The sequence below is a fragment of the Taudactylus pleione genome, unplaced genomic scaffold, assembly GCF_031769625.1.
Source record: "Taudactylus pleione unplaced genomic scaffold, aTauple2 ptg000122l, whole genome shotgun sequence".
NCBI classification, from domain to species: Eukaryota; Metazoa; Chordata; class Amphibia; order Anura; family Myobatrachidae; genus Taudactylus; species Taudactylus pleione.
Genome location: NW_028284524.1, coordinates 4,094,920 through 4,121,106, shown reverse-complemented (window position 1 = coordinate 4,121,106; position 26,187 = coordinate 4,094,920). Strand labels below are relative to the sequence as shown.

Genomic DNA, 26,187 nt, shown 5'->3' with positions numbered 1-26,187 from the left:
AGAACTTTATCACAAGCTCTGTCCCTGCTTGAGAATGTTAATACATTCTAGTAATAATTCCTAAATTCACAATGCGAATTTAGGTGAAATTATCACACTACAGTCTGCATTTGAAATGCGGATTGTAGTAATAGAGGATTATCACGAGAATGTACAAGCAGGGACAGAGCTTGCGAGGAAGCTCTGTCCCTGTGAATCCTGTTCACTGTACTTTTCTCACAAAGAAAAACAGTGACAGTACCTCCGAGCATGTGCCGATGTCGACTAGCGCTACATCCCCCCACGACAAACTCCCCCTCCCACGCGACACCCTGTGGCTACCCCCCTGCAGCTCCGACCCCCCCGAGACCACCCCCCACCTGACAATTACCTAGGTGATCGGTGAGCAGAGCAGTAGTGGAGGAACTGGGGGGAACCCTGCTTAACGCCATCTCTATTCATGTTATAGCAGGGCTCCCATCTGGTATTTTTTTACAATTCCCCTTAGTAAATTTGAAGCAGATCGCATTTCCCACTACAAGTACAATCTCCTTGCTAAAGAAATACAAATTAAAGGGCTTGGACTACTTCTTCACGAAAACTACTCCAATTGTATTTGAGTGAAACTAAAATAATGTGAAAAGGGTGTGAAAAAAACCTTTCACATTATTTTAGTAAAACACTGTTTGATAAATAGGACCCTGTATGTGAGACAATGGAGTTAAGATGTAGTCTGCCTGTATAACACCGAGAATATATAGCACTCTAAAACATGAGGTGAACTGCACAAGCACTTTTCTCTTGATTATTTCATCATTTTGCTTAGGTCATTCATAGTGTGAGACATTTTTATGGGTATGCCCACCACCATTTGGACTATGATGGATCAAGACAGAAGAAAAGATTTTATTTTATATTAAAATGAAGTCGCGAAGAAGAGTTTTGGAGAATCAGTTAAAGTATTTTTGCTTTTTTTTTTTCACTTTTTGGTAGAATGTACATGAATCATAGGGACCCTTGTCCATTAAACTGGGACCACTTGGATAGAAAGTTTACCATTCCAGGGGTCCCAATCTCTCTAAATTACCCTTTCCGCCACAGCCCAGGTTGCTCAAGAACAATAAAAAGTGTTCTCTAATTTCAGATTTTGAATAGCAGTTAGTTATCGTTATTCATACAATTATTATATTATGAACAATCAAAAGAGACTTGTGAGTAAATTTATTAAGCAGCTGCTTTTGCTTCTCAGCGTGTTTAAGCAGGAAATTTAAAACGGCAATACCATTCAAAATAATGTATAATATCACTGGTTTTCATTTCCAGCTTAAACATGCCAAAAAGTGGAGGCCTGCTTAGTTAATTTGCTGCTTGGAGGGCAATGTTTAGCACAACACAAAATATATTCAATATTAAAGAATCAAAAATATTATTTTAGCATAAATATTTATTGTTGAAAGACGGTAGCTTATTCCCTTTTTACCAGGGGACACAGTGTGTTGCAGACCCTCATACAGCAAAGAGTTCAATGCACCTTCTTTTAGGAAGACGTTAAAATATACAATACATTCAGGGAATACATTGTAAATGTTAATTATAAGTACAATTAAAAAAAAATTAAATACAAGTTGTTCAGATTTCAAGAAAAGTTTGGTTTCGATAACACATTACAGAATCATTTTACCTAGAACAACATCCAACCAAGAAATACTCTTTTTAACAGAAGCCTTTGTAAAACCGTTTTACCACACAGCTACCGAAAGGCAATACAGACCAATTTATTTCATTTAAAATAATTTAATCTAGAATGTTTGTCTGTAATATGTATATGTGCAATATTCATAAACTGTTTATTTTTATAGATGTTTAAAAATGGCAAAAATAAAAATCACACATTAAATATGAAGACACTAATATTTCACTTTTTTAAAAGTTTTCCCTTTGTGCATTTAATTAACCCCCACCATTCCCTGTAGGAAATATTAAGCATATCCTGTTAATGTACATCACAGTTATATAAGCACAATAATAGTATTGCAGTGGTGAGCAATCTACCAATTTTTATTCAATTTATTAGAGATTTAAAGTGGTATGTTAATGATTTTTAATTCATTGGCTTGTACATGCCTTGATGAAACTTTTTTTTTTCAGGGTTATTTAATTAGTTTTAATAAAGTTCCAACTTACCGAGGCTTGCTGTCAGGTAAAAGGCCGACAAAATAGAGATCTTTAACTTCCAGTTGACTATATAAACTGCCATATTGCAGCCCACTTCATAGCTTGACACAACCTTCTTCCCTTAAATGCATACTTGCCTACTTTTGCACTGTTTCCTCTGGGAGAAACAAAGAGGAGAGATGCAGCTGACTGGAGGCGGGGGTGGCTCCCGCTGCTACGAGTTACTGGAACCCGTCCCCTCGCTGGGAATGCCGCAAATCATGAGTCAATCGAGAGGAACGTGGCCAATATGATGGGCGTTTCATGGAAACACGTCATATTGGCCCTGTCCCCTGTCCATTTACTCGTGATTTGCGGCATTATCCTCCCCAGTGCCCACTTCGCTAGGAAGTGGGCAGGATGCGAGAGGGCAGCCTAATCTTCCAGGGGTTCAGGGAACAGCCTGCAAACTCAGGAATCTCCAACAACTTCCGAGGCAGTAGACAAGTATGCCTTAATGGTTGTCCTACCTTGGGCAAGATGCCGTCCAGGACAACAAATCTAAGAGTCGAACTTGGGCATGAAAGGCCTACCATGGAAATCAGTAAGAGGCACACGTGATAGCATATGTCGACATTTAAGTCTAAGGTTAAGAAGAGCATATCATCATCAGCGCCAAGTCACCATCATCAATGTGCATTTCACCTGTACATTAGCAGGGTAAACAAGATTCCTCCGAATAGGCGTATATACATGTCTCTGCAAGGCCCACATTTTCGTGAACAAGCCGAGCCGACTTCTACATGGAGATAGAACAGCAAAACTGCGAGCATTGGGCGGCCAGTTTAGTACCATTACTTTACTAGATACTTTTCTCCCCCCTGATCTTGTGCTTTTCAGGCCTATCTCCATATCATCACACACAACGTTTTTCCCATTGCCTATAACATATGTGAGTAATAGGCATACAGTTGTATCCAATGGCGATAGAGCACAACATTGCTGTGTCATATCCAACGGCAATAAAAACAAACAACTCTGCCAGATGATAGAAATATATGGGCAAATATTGCAGAAAAATAGAATTAATGCATGTTGTAAAAGCTGCAGATGTACATGTACAAGCCAAGAAATAAAAATCTTTTGAAAGGTTGCAAAAGTCAGTGAACAGATCTTACATGGCTGAATATTGTTTTCTAAATTCAGTCAATTACTAGTATAAAACAGAGTATTTGATATCACTCTGATTACTGTACCTGTGCAATACATACAGCAGGTGGCAATCACGGTTTAAATGATAACTGTTTCTTGCTTTGTTAGACCCTGTAAAAATCTCATATTATACAGCACTATAACGATACATGTAGATTAGGTACTGTACACTAATAACCCTCTACATATGCTCACAATATACACAACGCCTGTTATATCACCTATCGGTTACAAAACTACACACCGCCATCTCACATAAGAGGAAATTTAGGATTTTCCAATTTGCTTATGAAATCAAGTTGGAATTATGTTAATTCTTTACTCGGATCATGATAATTAGCCATTTATTGCATTTTTTTTTATTTTTACTCAGTAAAAATATATATAAATATATTTAATAACTACATGATATGTGTAGAAAGAATAAAATTAGATAACATTTATATATGACCAAGTGTCTATATAAAACAAATTTCAAGTTGATTCTAATTAAGATTCCATTATCAAATGAACATTAAACGGAAACCAAATCTGAAATACAAGACATTTCAAGCACACCTCCGCCACCTACAGATAGTGGAAGCAGCCATTATTAAATCTGGACCAGACCAATATATTCATATTCACTGAGGCACTGATGTTTAACATTTGATATACTTAACAGCATACATTATTACATACAGTTTCAAAAAACATAAGTTCTATCAAAGTATGGAACCCTTTCTAAACATATGCAAATATTCCTTTACATATTTACTTGTATTTTAGTTTTAGGGGCCCTTTAAATGACATATGCACTTTATGATTGTGTATTCTACTAATAAAAGTGTAATTAAGAGCAACATTCACTATGTGGGTTGTTTACAAGTTAGTAGTCCAGGTCTTATTAATAATTCAAAGTCATATCATAGAGCAGGAATAGGCAACCTGTGGCACTCCAGCTGCTATGGAAATACCCAGAATGCCCTGCCACAGTTTTTCTGTACGTGCATGCTAAAACTGTGGCAGGGCATGCTGGGATGTGTAGTTCCACAGCAGCTATAGTGCCACGGGTTGCCTACCCCTGTCATAGAGGCTTGTGAAAATTGCTGGGAGTTACTTTATCCAAATGACTTTAAGGGCCACAAGTGGTCAGCGGGTCGCCATCAGGACTGCTTTGTTCTAAAGCGTAAATAATTGGTACAGTAGGTATAATACTACCAAGTTATATATGACACTGATTACCTAGAGACAGAATACTGTATTCTGTAAACAACGGTTTCCAAATAAAACACTGTAGAGCTCTGTATGTGATCGGGACCGAATTGTGCTGTTATGAATTTGGAATGTGTATTTGAATATACAGTACTGTATTGGTTTTTATTTGTGCGATGGAATTTGCATGGTCTCTGAGTTTGTGGAGGTAAAATGCATACAAGAGCCTAAATGAATTAATTGGACACAGATAATATGTACATATATATATAAAAATACTCTATGTAATTCGCTGTTAATATTCTGTATTTTCTCCAGTAAATTAATCCACTGTCAGAGATGTTTACGGGGGATGGTTCATTCTGTAGTTATGTTGAGGAACGTCATGGGATACCATTGACCACAATATCTGAAGGTTTGTGCTTGTGAACTTGTCATCATTCGTATGTGCTTAGGAATTTGTTGGAAGTTGGATCTTCACATACTGGTCCAGTAAATTCTGATTTGATCATTTCTAAGTAGGTAATATATAGTTTGTTGTAATTTGTTTGAGTTTTGAGAACACCCAACAATATAAGTGGGGAACAAACATCTTTGACTGACTTGTTGTCGCCATTAGTGATGTCAAGTTTTAAGTTGTAAATAAATATGTGCCAGTCTCTTCATTCGAACATCTCATAGTGGCGCGTCTGTCTCACCCGGGGAACCATGTCTAGTAGTAATCTGAAAGTCAGAAATAAAATGTTCAACAATTACCTTTTTGTATTTAAATGAAAGATTCAAGCACCAACAAGACAAAAAAAAACAAATACATTGCTTTAAGCTTCTGCATTAAAGTGTAACTAGGGTGGGTCACCATACTATATTTGGGAAAAGACAAAGAGGTCACTGTGCACCATGGTGAACAAAACAGGCCACACCCTCTTTAGGTATCACAGGTACTATAACTGGGGAATTAGTAAATACATTCTATTACCTTCAATGACTTTAAAGTCAGTGTAGATTACACTGGGAATGGGGATGTGTCCAATACATAATACAGGAATACGGTTTATGATCAATATTCAATAAAGAGTAATGTGATGACCATTATACAGAGTTTTGGAATCTGGACACTTAGGGGGTCATTCAGACCCGCTCGCGAGCGCAGGACGCTTGCAAGCGGGTCGATGTTCCCCCACTGCGCATGCGCACGATGGAGGGAGCTCTCCATCGCTCCGGGTCTCGCACCAAAGGGGGCATGCTGTCGATGTTGATTGACAGCACGCCCCCTTTGGTGGGCGTGCCTGCCAGACGGAGGCGTTCCCATGGGAACGCCTACCGTCTGAAGCCGGCCCCACTGACATCACTAGTGATGTCAGTGGGAGTGATTTTGGCTCTGATAGAGCCAAAATCACTCCAGGGTTTGCGGCAGCGAGACCCTACCGTAGGGTCTCCGTCGCAAGCCCGATGGTCGTGATGGTCAAGACCATCGTGACCATCATCATGGTCGCTCGCATATGCTGTGGGTGGTTACCCGCAGCTATGCGAGCGGCCTAGAGGCCGCTCCATTTTCATGGAGGAGGGCACTGATTCAGAACGAGCGCTCTGGTCAGAGCGTTCGGCTCTGAATCAGGCCCTTAATTGTCATATCACAATAATGACCTGAGTCACTTTGGATTGTGCCAAGAGCTAAACCTCTTAATTTCCACTAAAACCACCCTTGCTCCAGCTCAATATGGTGAGAAGGACACCATTCACACCAGTCCAATCATTTGGGATAAATGTCCTGCCCAGTGGAGTGCAGCTTACCCTTTTGTGCCCAATAGCGAAAGGCTTCAACTGTTGTGCCCAGTAGAATACAGCTTCACCTCTTGTGCCCAGTAGAGTACAGCTTCTTCCTGTGCCCAGTAGAGTACAGATTCCCCTCTTGTGCCCATTAGTTAATGGCTTCCTCTCTTGTGCCCAATAGAATACACCTTCCCCTCATCCTGTTCCCAGTAGAATACAGGTTCCTTTCTTGTGCCTATTAGTGAATGGCTTCCTCTCTTGTACCCAGTACAGTACACCTTCCACTTATGCTTTCCCAGGAGAGCACAGTTTCCCTTTTTGTGTGAAGCAGAACACAGCTTCCCCTCTTGTACCCAATATAGCACAGCTTCCCTTCTTTATGCCCAGTAAAGCATACAGTAGCTTCCCCTCTTGTGGCCAATAGTGCACAGCTTTCCATCTTGTGCCAGGTAATCAAAAACTTTACCTCTGCTTAACTACTTAAATTCAGCCTAGAGGTCCCTCTGGTGATCCAGTCATAGCACATGCTATAGTTATAGTGTTTAATAGAAAGCAGCCTGTGATTGGTTAAAAGTACATGCAGATATTTGTTTTGTTTTTTTTATAAAAAAAAATAAAAAACACAGCCATAGACTGAAGAACATGAGAATCTTTGCAGTTTATTCCATCAAATAAATACTGCCCAGGTTCCAGACTTCAGAATTGCAAAATAAACAACCATGACGGACTGATCAATACTTATGAGAGTTCAGCCAAAAATTGATTAGGAACCAGTGGTGTAACTGAGCAATATCAATGACTTTTAGTGCATTCATATTGAATATTGCTATTATTGCTAATATTGCTATTATTGGGTATAGATAATAGTCAACTGTAAACGGAAACTGTAAATGTTTTATGTTGGTCTTTGTCTGTTTTTGGGAAAACACAATTACAAAACCAGGGAAGAGGAAAATAAAGGAAAAGAGGAGACTAGAATTACAAGTAGTAGGTCCATTAAGAGCCTTAAGTTGCCCATAGATAACACCATAGTACAGCCAACCAACTGACACGGTTGATGGAAGGAGTGACAGCCCAAATTTCGAGCACCCTCGTACACTGTAAGATGTAATGAGGCCATCCTCAGACACTGCCAGGAGTCGGTTGAATGACGATCAGGATGATTTGACAGTAATAAAAAAAAAATAATCCCAACCATTTTTCAGCCATTTTCAGGCTCTGAATGTTTATCATTCAGGTCCATATATGGAACTATAATCGTTCAGTCTTTTTAGCTGCTGATCTGAATAATTATCGTTCAGTGTATGGCCATCCTAAGCCACATGTAACCTGTATTTCTCTAGCTATTTGAGAACAACAAGTTTTTGCATGTCCTGGTAGCGAGCGGCAGGGCATGCAGAGCCTTGTACTTTCACAAACAATGGTGTACCCAAGGTTGCCTAAGCTTGTAAAGTTTTAGAGAGGGTGACCTCCATTCTTCCATCCTGACGCAAGGGTTCCTTTAAAGGTTCCTGTAAAATTTGTTATTTGAGGTCTGAAGGCCATTGAAGGTTCTGTTGGTTGGGAGGCACCTGTTTACCTTAATAAAAGATTATAGTCGCTTAGCTTTGAGCATCTTAAATTGTAAACTATGGCAAAAATGTCATTGCTATTTGTTAGGCAAAATGCAACTAATGGCCATTATTTAACACGTGCAGAGTGGGATTCCTGTACAGATGGCAAAATTAAAAGAAAATGCCTACACAAATAATACAATAAGCACAATGTTCACTCACTTAATTCCATAGGCCATAATGATCAGCCCAATCAGAATACCGAAAGACCCGTCAAGGTACCAGACAGAAGAGTTGTGCTTGAAAACCTCTGCACTTATGAGAATAGAGAATCCCATGATGCCGCCCACCAACGAGTTGAATCCTGTGAAGGAATTAGTATTAAAATGGCATTAAACAAATATTGATTACACTAGCTTTCCAAATGTAGTACAGGTTGCCTCTCCCATATCCAAATATTCCAAAATACAGATTTGTTTTTAGCATGACAGATGGTGACACCTTAGCTTTTTGATGGTTCAATGTACACAAACTTTGTTTAAGGCACAACATTATTAAAAATAAAGTATGAAATTACTTTCAGGCTGTGTGTATAAGGTGTATATGAAACATAAATTAATTTCATGTATGTACACAACAAACTTTGTTTGAGCCAAAAATGATTAAAAATACTGTATAAAATTGCCTGCAGGCTGTGTGTATAAGGTGTATATAACACATACATGCATTCTATGGGACATATACAATTGGGCGTGAGGTTTAGTGAGTTAAAATCCTCGCGCACCTCGCGCCCAATTCTGGAATACCGCGGGTATGCGCGCTCCCGCTACCCGCGGTATTCAATGAAAAAAATAGTGGGCGCAGGGTTTTCAGCTCTGCAAACCCCGCGCCGCGTAAAATATATTAAAAAACAAACAAACACCTACAAGGCAGGGGGTCTCTGCGGCTCCCAGTGGCTTCCCCTCTCTCTTCTTACTGGAGAGGAGGCTGCTGGGAGTGCCGGGGGCTGATGGGAGGAGCAAGGGCTGCTGGGAGATGTAGTTCTCCCAGCGCCCATTCCGGGGGGGCCATACACACCACACCGGGGATCTCACACGCACTCACACATACACACTTACATACACCACACACTGACATGCTCACCCTGCTGCAGAAGAGCTGGCTCCCGACGCTGGATGCAGAATAAGATGCAGAAGACAGCGCTTCGGAAGGTGAGTAATTAAGGACTAATTAAGCTAATTGGATACTTCCAATTGGTTAATTAGTCCTCAGGGGGGGGGGGGGGGTGCCGCTGGGGTGTCAGAGCAAGTTCCGGTGATTTTTCCTAAAATCATCGATTTTAGGAAAAATCACTCTTGCTCAGGAGGTGCGTGAAAAAAAAACCTCCCGGTGCATATTTTTTATAAAAACACGCACCTAATAGAATAGCAAAAAACCCGCACCTGCAGAAAAAATCTCGCAGGTGCGGGTTTTTTGATATTCTCGCTCACAATTGAATATGCCCCTATGTGTATATTGGGGTCCCATTCCCAAGATATACCATTATGGTATGCAATTATTCCAAAATATGGAATATTCCGATATCCAAAATACCCCTGGTCCCAAGCATTTTGGATATGAGAGACTCAACCTGTACATCCAACGGAGATCGTCTACCTTGTTGTGTTTAAAGTGTCCCTTTTTCATACACATCTTGGAGGCATTTCGGTGGTATAAAAATAAAGTTAACCCCTGGCACTGTGCTCTGTGACAATTTTTCTACAGGGACAATTACCAGAGGCCCACAGCTACATTTACCAGCAATAGAGTCTGGCTTCAGGGCCGTCACTAGGAGTGTGCGAGTGGTGGTGCCACGCAGAGCCCTGTGGGTGGCACTACCACTCACCCACGGCCCTTGCAACTGGCTAGCAGGGTCTCTTGAACGGCACCTTGCAGCCAGAATCACTGCTGCAGTACCGCTAGGAGCATCTTGAGGATGCTCCAGGCACGCACACTGCACCTGTTACAGGGCCCTGGAGCATCCTAAGGATGCTCTGGTCAGAGCTATAAATTCCGGCGCTGCTGGCCTTGCCCCATCCGCATGATGTCATGTGCTCAGGGGACGTGGCCGGCACAGGGCACAGAAAAGCCTTGTTATGGTATGGTCTGGCTTGGAGGACAAAAATTAAAGCAAAATGAGCTACAAACGTATATATTCTAAATAATAAACTTCACATTATCCTAATATTAGTACACACAAAAATGTGCACATTTAATAGGCTTAATGTAAGATTAATCTTTGTCTAATCAGGATAATTATATAGATATAACTAAGTACAGGGATGGTTCCTAGCAGTGCTGTCAACCCTTAAAAATATTTGTACTGGTTTAGAACATTTGGGAAGCAATAGGGAAGCCGACTGCCTAAATACTGGCAGCCGGCTTCCCGACTGTCTTATCCCGGCATGGGTGAAATGCCGGGCGTCTAGATGTAGACGCCCGCATTTCCCCGATGCCCGGCATCACGATTGTAGTGATGCCGGGCGCCGCGAGCGGACAGCCGCGGGGGGGAGGGTTAGGTTTAGGGCTCCCGGGGGGGACTTAGGGTTAGGCACCCCCCCAGGAGGGTTAGGCTAGGGGGAGGGAGGGTTAGGGTTAGGCACCCCCCCGGGGGACTTAGGTTTAGGCAGCGGGGAAGGGGGTGATTAGGGTTAGGCACTTGGGGGGGAAGTTAGGGTTAGGGGGGTTAGGTTAGCAGATACTTACCTAGCCACGATCGGGATTTCCAGCGCTGTCGGGCTTCCGCTGCTTCGCACTCTGCTCCTGTCGGGCTGCCGCTGACGAGAATCGAACTGCCGGACATGCGGCCGGCGGTATATCATACCCATTCCGAACATTTACTGACAGCATGTATTGTTTACTGACATGTTTTTCAAAACCTACTTTTTTTTATTCCTGACGGGTGTAAATTTTCTTACTATTAGTCAATATACTTTCAGTTGGTAATGCTGGCTCCTTGACATGAATAAATGACTTCCCTAGTCCTGACGCAATCAGCTAAACTAGACTCATTGCTCTCAGAACTCCCTTATTTTCTTGCTGCACATGTTACATGCATTAGTATGCTGGATGCAATGAGCGTCTTGTTCTGTGAGTAGAGACAATGGCACCACAACGTCTCTCGTTATGTATGCTGCCTGTGATATTCAGCCAGAAGTGAAATATAAAATGTAAGATCTAAAATTATAAGCTTTCGTTGCTGCATTCCTATTCTTTATTGCATATCAATATTTAATTACAGTTAACAAATGTAATTTCCCAAATGAGTCAGAGATGGCTCCTTGCCATGCATGATCACTGCCCCTTTGGTAACGAAAGGATTTAACAGAGCTAGCATACTAAAGGGCAGCGCCACTGTAAAATTATTTTTGCTCAAACAAACTCATAATGCTGGATCCTAAAATGTACAGGAGTAATTTGTGGTACTTTAAATAAGTTGTGTGTGTGAACTACACAACACAATGTAGCTGCAACAGGACTCAAGCTGGGTACACACTTACCGATATGTGTACCCAGCGATGGGATGCCCGACGGGCCGACATATCGGGCGGCCAGTACACATTACATGATCCGGTGCCAGATATGTAGCGGCCGCTCATTGGATGGTTACACGTGGGTCCCAGCCAATGTAGCGGCCGCTGATTGGCTAGCGGCCCATGGGAAATTACAGATGATCCCGGTCATCTGTCATTTCGCGAGGTGCAAGTATTATGTCACAAAATATACTTGCACCTGTTCGTATGGATCGCGTAAGTCGTTTTCTTATTTTGCCAAGTACGTGGATGCTCCGGAGAGCGGCACCAGGATGGAGGTGAGTATGGGATCTTTTTTCCAGGTACACCCGTGGAATCTACATGGGACAAGGGGACAGACCAGCTGGCACAGGTAAATATGTGTGCGTGGGTTAGGTGTATGTAATAAAGTTTTACTGGATACGGTGTGTGTGTGTGTGTACTGTGGTTTTTTAAATATTTATTTTACAGTGGGGGTACGGGTGCTGGACGCCTGCTATAACTTGTAGTTCCACAAGTGCAAAAGGGCAGGCACGCTGGCACCTGTAGTTCCATTGTAAAATACAATAGTTTTCAAGTATTTTACACATTATTACCCCCCATACCCATATGTGCAGGCTGCTTGCTCGGGAGAGTTTTGCAGAGAGAAAACACTGCAATCTCATGTGACTAATCTCATCTAAACTTGCTACTCGGGGGAGATATCTCGATCTGCTTCACCATCGGAAAACTCACATTCAACTAAACTCACTTCTTAGTAAATTTGCGAGTTTAAAAATGGGAAAATCACCCGAGATTTGGCGATGCAAATCGAGTTTAAATAAAGAAAAAACTCGATCAGACTCAATTCTTAGTAAATTTACCCCCTAAACTTAAAAAAAATAAATCAAACATCGCTACATGAGTGTGACCGCGGCTGCCGTTGCTGAGGATGGATGTTGAGAAAGGGGGTCTGGCCCCTGGTTGCCTACTTTATGGCTGGTGGGGAAGGAGCCAGGCCGGCACAGCGAGGAGAGTGGCGTAGACAAGGGGGCAGCAGGGGGAATATGGCCCCGTCATCATAGCCCCGCGCCCCACTATACAAAGCCTCTATTGCCAGCATTGTAAAGTGGGGGGCTGGGCCACCATGATGTGTTTCAGCACGAAACATGTCATTTGCTGCCCAGACTGTCCACTGTACTTGGGAAGCAGGCGCTGACAGACGGCAGGCCTCCAGGGGATTTTCCCACTCTTCTGGGTGTTCAGGAGAGTCAGATTTGTGAGTCTCCTAGACGTTCCGGGAGAGTAGGTAGGTATGACTGTACTATGTGTGTACAGTCTCCTATGTAATCATCAATTATACGCTTGCACCCTGTGCACAGTAACAATCACCCCAGGGTCACTTTTCAATTCTTCAGCACCGGGTAACTGCAGGGAAGACTACAAAGACAGCTAGACACAGAGTACAGTGAGTATGCGTGCCCAGGAAATCGCTGTTTATACTGCGCATGTGCAGATAATGAAGGCTACTCTGCTGACATGTAGGACATTGTGGAGTGCAAAGGAGACTTTGGCGTCTGGGAAATGCGAGGAACACTCTAAAGATGATCGCATGTAGCCCTCTAGCTGACCTAGATGGTGCCGTAGCACAATGTACTTATGTGAAGGTTTTAGCAGTAAGTTACATGGGGCCTAATTCAGAGGTGGACGCAAATCCCAGTGACCACAAGCGCAGTGTGACTCAGACGCATGCGCAGTACAAAAGTAGTCGCTCAACACCGTAAAAATCTGCACTACGTCCAACTCTGAGTCAGGCTCATGGCCACATCAGCACAACTATCTGGCAGACACTTTGAGAACTGCAGGTATTTCCCCCTCAACACTGCCTAGGCCTCCAATTTATTCTCAGGCTGCCACCTCAGCAGAGGCGCTTTAAAAGAGGAGTGGGTATGTGTGCAGGATCTGATCGGGCCCCCTCCTCTCTAGCGGAGCTGTAGACTCTGGCATTGTGCTAGGGTCTACTGCGCATGTGCAGGTCTCCGGAAACATGATGCCCACACCATGTTCCTGGGACATCCCTACTGCGCATGCGCGAATCTCCAGGGAACTGGCCACGGTGGCCATTTTCCTGGTGATTTCTGCAACGCTGCAGCCAGCGTCGGGCTGACGGAGAGGTGAGTATATTTAATTGGGTGCCGGGTGTGCGGTGTATGGGCCCCCCTGGACTCAGGGGCCGTGTGCACCGCACAACTTGCACCCATTATAAATACGCCCCTGCACCTCAGTATCGCCCCCCAAGTCCTGGCATCCTAGGCTGCAGCCTAATGGTTAATCAGGCAATGATTCCAGGCAGATGTAACACAGCAATACATAGCTGGGTTAGGATGCTCCCCCTCCTAGCTATCAATCTGTCCACACATTTTAAATTCTCCTCCTGCAGACCAACATGTTTATTTTATCAAGCTGCAAAAGTGCAGCTTCTACATTGATTTTCTCTTAACTATAGATGGGGGCCCATAGTATGCATTAGTAACAATGCCAAAATACATCAATTGTACAAATCACTTTTGTTACATGAAGAGCTTGTACATTATCTGTACCATGCATGAAGATAATTGTTGGATTCAATAACACTGCGTAATATGTTGCATTGTGTCCAGAAGCGAATCTCTCGGCCATCAGCACACAAACTGCATTTATTTCAGCCAGAAATAATTCCTGCCTGTCTCTGCATAACAGCTTCAGCTATTCCTATGTGGTTTGTGCTTGTTCCCCATCCATTATCAAAGTGTGAGCTTGTAGCTGTGGCTGAGCACAAATTATATTAGTTGTGGTGGAGTATCTGCTGGCTGGAGAAAGGAACAGCTCCCATCCCTGCTTATAATTACATCGGCTGGAGGGTACTCGTTATGCAGCCAAAGTTTCTGCACCTGACACGTTAACTCCTTCATCATCATGTGTATGAGCCCTAAACTACCCAAATCCAGTTCATCTGGATTATACAGTATCTGGCTGAGCAGAATGGAACTCCAGAAAACCAAATAACCTCCCTGGGTACATCTATGAGCTCAGAGGTTAACCAGGAGGTACAGTATGAAGTGGCCCATTCTGCACCTTTCAGTTTTTCATGCCTGCAGTTTTTCATGCCTGCATGTAGAACAGTGTTTCCCAACCTCAGTCCTCAAGGCACACTAACAGTCCAGGTTTTAGTGATACCCATGCCTGAGCACAGTTGGTTAAATCAAAATAACTGAAGTACTAATTAAGACACCTGTTCTCAAGTATGGCTATCCTTAAAACCTGGACTGTTAGTGTGCCTTGAGGACCGTGGTTGGGAACCCCTGATGTAGAGTGTAGTGTAATAATAGTGGGTTCCTAACACTCTAAGGGTTATGTACTAAGGGGAGAAAAGGGGTAAAAACACTAAAGGCAGAGAAAATCCCTGCCAGCCAGGGGCATATCTACAATGGGTGCAGGGTGTGAATTGCACACGGGCCCCTGTGTCCCATGCCGCACACCTGCACCCATATTTTCTAATACCTACCTTTTGGAGGTCCCGCGCCAGGTGTCTCAGCCCTGCACAAAACACTGGAAAATTGCCACCGTGGCCATTTTCCCAGCGATATGCGCATGCGCAGTAAGGAAATCGCCGGCGACCTGCGCGGTAGACTCTGGGCACAGACTAGTACCCAGAGTCTACTGATGCTGCGGCTGCCGGTGGTCAGCCTTCAGTCTGCTGGCAGCCTCCGGGGACAGAGGAGTGGGCCCTGGACGGGGAATGCATACAGGCCCCCTCCTCTCTTAATACGCCCCTGCTGCCAGCGCTAAGTGCAGACTACAATATCGTGCTGCAACTGAGTCACTTAGCGCTACCACAGACACCTATGGCAGCGCTAAGTGTCCCGGTGTTACTAAGGGGAGAGGTCACTTACCGTCAGGTGTCTTCTCCAGTGCTGATGTCGCCTCCTGTATCTGCCGGTATCTGCTTCTCCTCAATGAAGAAGCAAGAAGTGCTTGTTGTCAAGTTTTTTGGTAAAGTTTTTACAAAAGAAAAAACTCACTGCTGCAGCTGCGGGCCGGCCAGGACGGTGAGTCATACGGGCTGTCAGGGGAAAGGGGTCTCAGCTGTTACCGCCGAGGGGGTGACTTGTTGTTCACTCTCCTCAGCAGGTCTATTTTTAGTAACAGCTGCGGTAGCCGGCTCCTGCTTCGCAGCACTAGCAGGAGCGGCATTAACTCCACGTTATATTGAGTGTTAGTAAATAGACCCCATACGCTGATAAGTACCATAGATGCTATAGGCAAATAAAAGTTCTTAGGGGTGAAATACAAAAACTCCCTTTCACTCTCCATTGAAATAAATGGTAAAGCTCTCAGCCATACTTGCCTCCTTTTCAAAACTAGTTTCAGGGAGATTGGAGATGGCAGTAGAATGCGTTGCATTGATGAGGGGTGTGGTCTGCACCGATCAAGGGGAGTGTCTAGCTCCACCTATAGGCATATATACCTATAAGCGGACACCCATGCTCCCCCACTGACATTAATATATTTATGCCCTGCCACATTGACATTAATACTCGATCTACCCGTTACATTCACAAACATTAATACATCTCTCCCACCCTCCCCTCCCCTCTCCTGTGACACTGACATCAATAGATTTTGTAGGAGCTACAGTGTGCTCTGAAACAATCACAGTCCCATGCAGCACAAGACCCGTTCCATTAGATACAAAATGCTCTGTTCATGGACTTCCCTTTACATTTATGATTGCAGCCACCTATGTTGAAACACCTGTCTCATCATATAACTAGTTCAACACAGGTGACTGCAATTACAAATTAAGTGGAAAGTCCAGGAGCACAGCATTTTGTCCCTGATGGAAAGGGTCATGTTGGAGGGTAGGCTCTTCAGTCCTCCGGCGTCGGCTCCTCCTCCCTCCATCCTCCGTTATCACTGGCTGGCCAGGGAATGCTGGGAGCATCAGTCTCTCCCAGCAGTTTGTCTGTGTTTGGCAGGTGCGTGAGCTGGGTGCAGGTGACACCAAAGAGTTTGATCTTTGTCTTATCAGACCAGAGAATTTTGTTTCTCATGGTCTGAGAGTCCTTCAGGTGCAATGGTAAACTCCAGACGGGCTGCCATGTGCTTTTTACTAAGGAGTGGCTTCCGTCTGGCCACTCTAATATACAGGCCTGATTGATGGATTGCTGCAGAGATGGTTGTCCTTCTGGAAGGTTCTCCTCTAACCACAGAGGAATGCTGTAGCTCTGACAGAGTGACCATCGGGTTCTTGGTCACCTCCATGACTAGGGCCCTTCTCCCACAATCGCTCAGTTTAGACGGGCGGCCAACTCTAGGAAGAGTACTGGTGGTTCTGAACTTCTTCCATTTACGGATGATGGAGGCCACTGTGCCCATTGGGACCTTCAAAGCAGCAGATATTTTTCTGTACCCTTCCCCAGATTTGTGCCTCGAGACAATCCTGTCTCAGAGGTCTACAGACAATTCCTTGGACTTCATGCTTAGTTTGAGCTCTGACATGCACTGTCAAGTGTGGGATCTTATATAGACAGGTGTATGTCCAAACAACTGAATCTACCACAGGTAGACTCCAATTAAGCTGTAAGAAGATCTCAAGGATGATCAGTGGAAAAAGGATGCACCTGAGCTCAATTGCTGTGGGGATGTTTTTCAGCGGCAGGAACTGGGAAACTAGTCAGGATAGAGGGAAAGATGAATGTAGCAATGTACAGAGACATCCTGGATGAAAACCTGCTCCAGAGCGCTCTTGACCTCAGACTGGGGCTATGGTTCATCTTTCAGCAGGACAACGACCCTGAGCACACAGCCAAGAAATGAAAGGAGTGGCTTCAGGACAACTCTGTGAATGTCCTTGAGTGGCCCAGCCAGAGCTCAGACTTGAATTCATTTGAACATCTCTGGAGAGATCTGAAAAATGGCTGTACACTGATGCTTCCCAACCAACCTGATGGAGCTTGAGAGGTGCTGCAAAGAGGAATGGGCGAAACTGCCCAAAGATAAGTGTGCCAAGCTTGTGGCATCATATTCAAAAAGATTTGGGGCTGTAATTGCTGCCAAAGGTGCATCAACAAAGTATTGAGCAAAGGTTGTGAATACTTATGTACGTGTGATTTCTTATTTTATTTTTTTTTATTAAATTTACAAAAATCGCAAAAAAACCTTTTACACGTTGTCATTATGGGGTATTGTGTGTAGAATTTTGAGGACAAAAATTAATTTATTCCATTTTGGAATAAGGCTGTAACATAACAAAATGTGGAAAAAGTGAAGCGTTGTGAATACTTTCCGGATGCACTGTATATATATATATATATATATATTAGGGGTGTGCACCGGCCACTTTTCGTGTTTTGTGTTTTAGTTTTGGATCTGGATCTTTCTTCGTGTTTTGGATCTGGATTGGTTTTGCCAAAACCACCCTTCCGTGTTTTGGGTTCTGGGTTTTGTGTTTTGGATCTGTATTTTTTTGAAAAAAAGCATAAAAACAGCTAAATCACAGAATTTGTGGGTTTTTCTGCTCCTATGCTATTATTAACCTCAATAACCTTAATTTCCACTCATTTCCAGTCTATTCTGAACACCTCACAATAGTGTTTTTATATCCAAAAGGTTGCACCGAGGTAGCTGGATGACTATGCTAAGAGATACGAGTGGGCGGCACAAACACGTGGTCCATCTAGGAGTGACACTGCAGTGGCAGACAGGATGGCAGTTTGCAAAACTAGGCCCCAAACAGTACATAATTCAAAGAAAAAAAAGAGGTGCAAGATGGAATTGTCCTTGGGCCCTCCCACCCACCCTTATGTTGTATAAACAGGACATGCACACTTTAACAAACCAAACATTTCAGCGCCAGGGTCTGCCACACGACTGTGGCTGAAATTATTGGTTCGTTTGGGCCCCCACAAAACAAGCTGGCAATTAATCTGTCCCTGCACAAACTGGCTCTATGGAGGCAAGATGTCGTCCTCATCCACCGATTCCTCACCCTCTTCAGTGTTGTGTACATCCTCATCCTCACAGAGTATTAATTCGTCCCCGGTGGAATCCACAACCACAGGTCCCTCTGTACGTTCCGGAGGCTGGTCTCCCTGGAAGAGTTGATAATTCATTTTATGAACATCATCTTCTCCACATTTTGTGGAAGCAACCTCCTACGCCTTTCGCTGACAAGGTTCCTGGCTGCACTAAACACTCTTTCGGAGTACACACTGGAGGGGGGGCAACTCAGGTAAAATAGAGCCAGTTTGTACAGGGACCTCCAAATTGCTTCTTTTTCCTGCCAGTACAGGTACGGACTGTCTGACATGCCTACTTGGATGCTGCCACCGATGTAATCCTTTAACAGACAGACACACGCTTGTCGCTGCTGCTTTAAGGATGCAGGCGCGGCTACAGCCCACACATTTCACAAAGACAGAAAAAAAAAGAATAATTTTTTTATTGTTTGTGGAGCGCACTTTGAGGGTTACACCACCCTTTGACAGACGCACGCTTGTTGCTGCTGCTTTGAGGATGCAAGTGCGGCTACAGCCCACACAATTCACAAAGACAGAAAAAAAAGAATTTTTTCATTGTTTGTGGAGCGCACTTTGAGGGTTACACCACCCTTTAACAGACAGATGCACACTTGTCGCTGCTGCTTTAAGGATGCAGGTGCGGCTACAGCCCACACATTTCACAAAGACAGAAAAAAAAAGAAGAATATTTTTATTGTTTGTGGAGCACACTTTGAGGGTGTCACCACCCTTTAACAGACAGACGCATGCTTGTCGCTGCTGCTTTAAGGATGCAGGTGCGGCTACAGCCCACACATTTCACAAAGACAGAAAAAAAAAGAAGAATATTTTTATTGTTTGTGGAGCGCACTTTGAGGGTTACACCACCCTTTAACAGACAGACGCACGCTTGTCGCTGCTGCTTTGAGGACAGTATCATATGCAGTGACAGTAGACTTGTCAGAAATTGTTGGCACGTCCTTCAGTCCGGACCAGATGTCCAAACCGGCCCTTGACTTATGACACAGGCGCACACTTGGCGCTGCTACTGTGTTGATGCACGTGCGGCTACATCGCACACAAGTCACAAACACATAAAAAAAATAGTTTTTTATTTTTTGGAGCACTTTGAGGGTTACACCACCCTTTAACAGACAGACGCACGCTTGTCGCTGCTGCTTTGAGGATGCAGGTGCAATCTAGACGGGATTTGGAACCGGGGACACACTACCTCCATCAATTGTCTAAATCCCACTGCACTAATGGCGGATACCGGACGCACGTCTAACACCAACATAGCAGTCAAGGCCTCAGTTATACGTTTTGCTTCAGGATGACTGCTGTCGTACTTCATACTCATCGCTAGGGACTGTTGGAGGGTCAATTGTTTAGTAAAAGTAGTGGTGTTCCTACTTCCTCTCTGGGATGATGAACAACTCCCAGCAGCAGCAACAGCACTAGGAGGAAGTGGTTCTTGATCTTTCCCTATTTTATTTTTATCGGAGAAAGTTTGGTCCTCCATTTATGTTATATTGATATATACGTGCGGCTAAGGTGCACACAAACACAGAAAATATTTTTTTATTTTTGCTGGAGAGTAGTGCACTTTGTGGGTTACACCACCCTTTAAGAAATGAGCCAGCCGGCTCTTTACTTATGGGACACAGGCGCACGCTTGGCGCTGCTCCTTTGTTGATGCACGTGCAGCCACAGTGCACACAATTCACAAACACAGAAAATATTTTTTTATTTTGTTTGGAGTGTACCTTGGGGGTTACAGCACCCTTTAACGGTCAAGCCAGCCGGCCCTTTACTTATGACACAGTCGCACGCTTGGCACTACTTTGTTGATGCACGTGCGGCTACTGCGCACACAATTCACAAACACAGAAAATATTTTTTATTTGGTTTGGAGTGTACTTTGGGGGTTACAGCACCCTTTAACGGTCAAGCCAGCTGGCCCTTTACTTATGACACAGGCGCACGCTTGGCACTACTTTGTTGATGCACGTGCGGCTACTGCGCACACAATTCACAAACACAGAAAATATTTTTTTATTTAGTTTGGAGTGTACTTTGGGGGTTACAGCACCCTTTAACGGTCAAGCCAGCCGGCCCTTTACTTATGACACAGGCGCACGCTTGGCACTACTTTGTTGATGCACGTGCGGCTACTGCGCACACAATTCACAAACACAGAAAAAATATTTTTTGTTTTAGCACTTGGGGGGAGCACCCCTGATGGACAGAGCACCCCCTGGACAACACTACAGCACCCCTTTAGGACTGGGACACTGCACAGGACTTTGGAGTGGACACAGCCCCTAGGACAACTGACTGCACAACACAGTCCAGCCAGCCCCTATGGACTTTGAAGTAGTGGACACTGCCCCTATGGACAACAGCAGCACAGCACAACACAGCCAGCCCCTATGGACTTTGAAGTAGTGGACACAGCCCCTATGGACAACAGCAGCACAGCACAACACAGCCAGCCCCTATGGACTTTGAAGTAGTGGACACAGCCCCTATGGACAACAGCAGCACAGTGCAGCACAGCACAGCACAACACTACTCTGCACTACACTACACTACACAGCCCAGCCAGCCCTAACTCCCACCCTCCCTCTTCACTGTCCACAGCCGAGTGAGAAAATGGCGCCGACGCGGGTACCTTATATAGGATCCAAAACCCGCGAGACCCGGAAGGCGGGATGATGAGGTTTTGCCTCGATTTCAGATCCGAGTCAGGCGGGAAAAGTCGAGCCTGACTCGGATCGGCCTCGGATCGGGGGGGCTCGGGGGGGTTCGGATTTCAGAAATCCGAACCCGCTCACCCCTAATATATATATATATATATATATATATATATATATATGATATATATACAGTCAGGTGCATAAATATTGGGTCATTGACAGAATTTTCATATTTTGGCCTCTATTCACCACCACAATGGCTTTGAAATGAAACAAACAAGATGTGCTTTAACTTCAGACTTTCAGATTTAATTTGAGGGTATTGAGGGTAATTACAAATCAGGTGAACGGTGTAGGAATTACAACGGTTTCTATATGTGCCTCCCACTTTTTAAGGGGCCAAAAGTAATGGGACAAACTAAACAATCCTAAATCTAACTTTCACTTTTTAATACTTTTGTTGCAAATCCTTTGCAGGCAATTACAGCCTGAAGCCTGGACATCACCAGATGCTGGGTTTCATCCCTGGTGATGCTCTGCCAGGCCTCTACTGCAAATGTCTTCAGTTCCTGCTTGTTCTTGGGGCATTTTCCCTTCAGTTTTGTCTTCATCAAGTGAAATGCATGTTCCATCAGATGCAGGTCAGGAGACTGACTTGGCCATTGCATAGCATTCCGCTTTTTAGCCTTAAAAAACTCTTTGGTTGCTTTTGCAGTATGCTTTGGGTCATCGTCCATCTGCACTGTGAAGCGCCGTCCAATGAGTTCTGAAGCATTTGACTGAATATGAGCATATAATATTTCCCGAAACACTTCAGAATTCATTTTGCTGCTTTTGTCAGCAGTCACATCATCAATAAATACAAGGGAACCAATTCCATTGGCAGCCATACATGCCCACGCCATGATACTATGTATCTTTATCTGTTGTCTGGTGATATGGCAGGAGCTGGTCTTGAGAAAAGTCAGTGTATGGACTGAAACGTCGACCAAAGGCTATCGCTATCTACATGGATGTTACAATAAAATGATGAGTATATTTTCAAAATTTTTAAAGAGCCTGGTGAGTGTACTTTTTTTCTGAATATATATATATAATATGTATATATATATATATATATATATATATATATATATACATTAAACGTTTGTGTAGCGACACTCAGAGGTTTCAATAAAGCACAAGAAAAGAGTCTAATCTGTGGTCAATGTTTCAGTGTGGATACATTTTCATCAGGATTATCCACATTGAAAGGTTGACCACGGATTGGACCCTTGTCTTGTACTTTATTGATACCTCTGAGTGCCGCTACACAATCGCTTACTATTAATACCTGTCTGCATAGGCAGTTTTGTTGCTGGTAACGGGGTCAAGTAGTTTTTATGTACAGTGAGTGTACAGTCTATAATGTGTTTATATCCTTCTAGAGATATGGCCTCCAGAACTCAACACAGTATTCTAGACAATAACCTATACAGTGGGATTATTACTTCTTTCTTCCTGCTAATGATTCCCCTCCATATGCAACCAAGCATCTGACTTGCCTTTCTCATTGCTTTGTTATATTGCTTCCCTGTCTTTAAGTCACCTAATTTCGAATATAAGAGTCTGAAGCTAATTGGAATGTAGAAAGTTATGAATTCATTCTGAGCTAAATGTGCTTGTAAACTTTTTCCCAGATTCCATATATCCACTAGAGATGTGCAATTCGGTTCTCCAGAAATCCGAATTCACCCGAATTTTGTGAATCTGGACAGATCTGAGGCGCGGTTCTGATCTTTCAGCAGTTCGGAATTCAAATTTTAAATCCGAATTCCAGGGTTTGGATTGCAAAAATGAAATGACATGATTTAGCTGTTTTTTAAAACTTTTTATACTTGTTTTTTTTTTTTAAATCCAGATCCAAACCATTTGAGGGTGGTCAGGGGCGGAACTAGTGGCGGTGCAGCCGGTGCCTTGCACCGGAGCCCGCTGTGGTGCATGGGGAAAATGGCCGCCTGCATCCGACAGCGCCGCTGCCCGCCAACCTGGTCCCCATTAACTAAATGCTTCGACCGCTCCAGCTCCAAGATGACGTCATGATATCACGTGCGCCGTGTCATAAAGAGGGGCCGGGCTGCTGGAGTAAGAGGATCGAGAGGAGCCGCAGAGGAGAAATAAGGTAAGTTGCGGTGGTATGGATGGGGTGAAAGAGGCTGGCACACACGCTGGGACTGGGGGATGAAAGAGGCTGACACGCTGGGGGGGCAAAAGAGGCTGACACACGCTGGCGGGGGGGGTAGAGGCTGACACATACTGGGGGGAGAAAGAGGCTGACATGCTGTGGGGGAGAAAGTGGCTGACACGCTGGGGGGAGAAAGAGGCAGACACGCTGGGGTTGGGACACACGCTGGCGGGAAGAACGAGGCAGAGACACGCTGGGGATGGAGGGAGAATGAGGTTGACACGCTGGGGCTTGGGGGGAGAACGAAGCTGACACAGAGGCTGGACCGACTGGATTTACTGACCGGGGGGGCAGTGAGGGGTGGTGAAAAACAAGGCTGGGCAGCAGAACAGACACTGTATTTAATTACTGGGGGGGTGGTGAGGGGTGGCGAAAAATGTTGGGGTGCCAGGAATTGGCGGGCGGGGGCAAAGCATATTCTTGCACCTGGGCCCACCACACTCTAGTTCCGCCACTGAGGGTGGTTTTACATAACTAAATCCAAAACATGAAGATGAATCAGGATCCAAAACACGGGGGCCAGTACACATCTCTAATATCCACTGATTATTAATTTGTATTGTTTTGCACTAAAAGGAAGTAGGGCAATCTTTGGGATCTAAGACATATGGCAGCTCACACCTTTCCCTTCAGTTACTCACCATCGGTGATCAGCGCTCGACTCGTCAGCACTTTGCCCAACATGAATTTCACAGCAGCCAACAGGGAGCACAAGATTCCACTCAAAATGGAAACACTAAACAGAAAGTCATCCTGCAAGACAAGAGGGGTGCATTAATAACATCCTATGGCAGTAGAGAACAGTAAGTATACAAACTGGTGTACTTAGGATACCCAGTAATCCCCCCCAGCAAAAGTGATTGTAAATCGAATATGTATCAGTGAGAGTACTAGAGATACAGCACCTATTTCATGAGCAATCTATTTGTGACATTTTCATATGTAATTATAATTACAAACATTTCCATACATTGAAAGTTCCAGTAACACAAATCAGGTGAGAAGAATGGCTGCATATTTGGCTATCTGTATACCTCACCATGGGGTCTATTCATTAAACCATATTTTGCATTCTATTTTTAACATATTTATATATGTCTTGTATTCATTAAAGGACTTAACGCAGGAGATATTGCTATCGGTTTTAAGGACATTTTCCTTAATTACCGTTTTTTTTAGTATTCATTAACACACTAAACGCAGGAGATATCACTGATATCTCCTGGTTAAGTCCGCCTGCGTTAATTTCCACAATCCTCATACAGGATGGTGTTACTATCCGCCACTCTCCGGTGGCATATAGCGCACGTATCTGTTTTCAGCTGGGCAGGTCCTCCTCCGGCTCCGTCACTCCCTGGTCCTTCTGGCTGCTGCTCTGTGTTCTCCCGGTAGAACACAGTAAAGTAAAAAAATAATCTTCAGCAAGCCGGTCAGGAGGTCGGGGTCCGCGGCTGCAGGATGTCGGGGTCCAGACGGCCAGGTAGGTGGGGGAGGGGAGCAGAGGGTAGGGGGGACGAGGACACAGAGTTACCGCAGCTGTAATCAGTGCTGCGCATGCGCCGCTTTTGTGAACGTAACGGCGCATGCGCAGCACTGATTACAGCTGCGGTAAGTTAGAGCAGGCAGGGAAAAGTATATATTTCCTGAAAAGCTGTCATTGCAAAAATGACAGCTTTTCGGAATAGATAGTTATGGAGAGGAGAAATGATGAATTCCTCCGGTAATTAGGTAGAACTCCATGCTAGTTCTAAACCTAATTACCTCCATCGATATTTTAGTGTTTATGAATAGACCCCTAAGTCAGTCACCGTTAATTTCCACACTCCCCATATAGTAATATGGGGATGTTGAAATTACTGTATTCATCAAACACTGAAAATCTTAGATATTCGGTAATTGATGTTGTAATTGTTCGCCATCTCCAGATGGCGTTCAGCCCCCGAAAGCACTCACAAGCTGCCATTTAGACGGCAGCTTGTGTTGCAGCAGTATACACTTACCTGCTCTTCATCGCTCCCTCCTGAAGGCTTCCGGGTCCGGATGCACTGTTCACACCGCCGCTGCATGCTGCTACTGCCGGGAAGCGTCTCCCCTGTGTTCCCCGGTAGCACTTGTAAGTGCTTCTTCAATTATCTGTTTATTTACTATATTACTATGAAATCCCCACACACTGTAACTGCCTCCCCCCTGTACCCTGTAACTGCACTCCACTTCAACTACCACCCCTTGCACCCTGTAACTACTCCCCATGCAAGTGACACCCTTGCACCCTGTAACTTCCACCCTTGCACCCTGTAACCTCATTCCCCCTGCAACTGTGCCTCCACACCCTGCAACTGCCTTCACTGCACACTTTAACTGCACCCCTGTATCCTGTAACTGTCCCTGATGCAAGTGACACCCTTGCACCCTGTTTCTTCCTCCCTTATACACTGTAACTGCACCCCCTGCAACTGTCCTCAATGCACACTGTAACTGCACAACCTGCAACTGCAACCTCTGTACCCCGTAATTGCCCTCATGCAAATGACACCCTTGTACCCTCTAAGTGCAACCTCCTACACAATGTACCATCACCCCTGCACCCTGTAACTTCCACCCCTGGACCGTGTAATTCCCTGCATCATGTAACTGCCACCCATGCAAGTGACACCCCTGCACCCCACGCAAACTGTGCCCCCGCATGCTATAAGTGCACCAACCTGAAACTGCACCCACATCCTGTAACTGCCCACCCATACCCTGTAGCTATTCCTCTTGCACCCTGTAACTGCCCTAACACAAGCATGATACCCCTGCACCCTGCAACTTTCCCCCCTGCTCCCTATAACT

The 26,187-nt window shown here is 44.4% G+C and overlaps 1 protein-coding gene across 1 annotated transcript in view; it reads right to left on the bottom strand.

The window, feature by feature from the left end:
* Nucleotides 1-1,469: 1,469 nt before the first annotated feature.
* Nucleotides 1,470-26,187, bottom strand: part of TMEM163 (transmembrane protein 163) — a 310,556-nt gene continuing 285,838 nt past the window's right edge. Inside the window, exons 6-8 of the mRNA XM_088472398.1 lie at nt 23,997-24,108; nt 8,085-8,226; nt 1,470-5,262 (exon numbers count right to left, since the gene is read on the bottom strand). Of these exons, the coding sequence (XP_088328524.1) occupies nt 5,202-5,262; nt 8,085-8,226; nt 23,997-24,108 (315 nt within the window). The 3' untranslated portion in view covers nt 1,470-5,201. The remainder of the gene's footprint in view (nt 5,263-8,084; nt 8,227-23,996; nt 24,109-26,187) is intronic.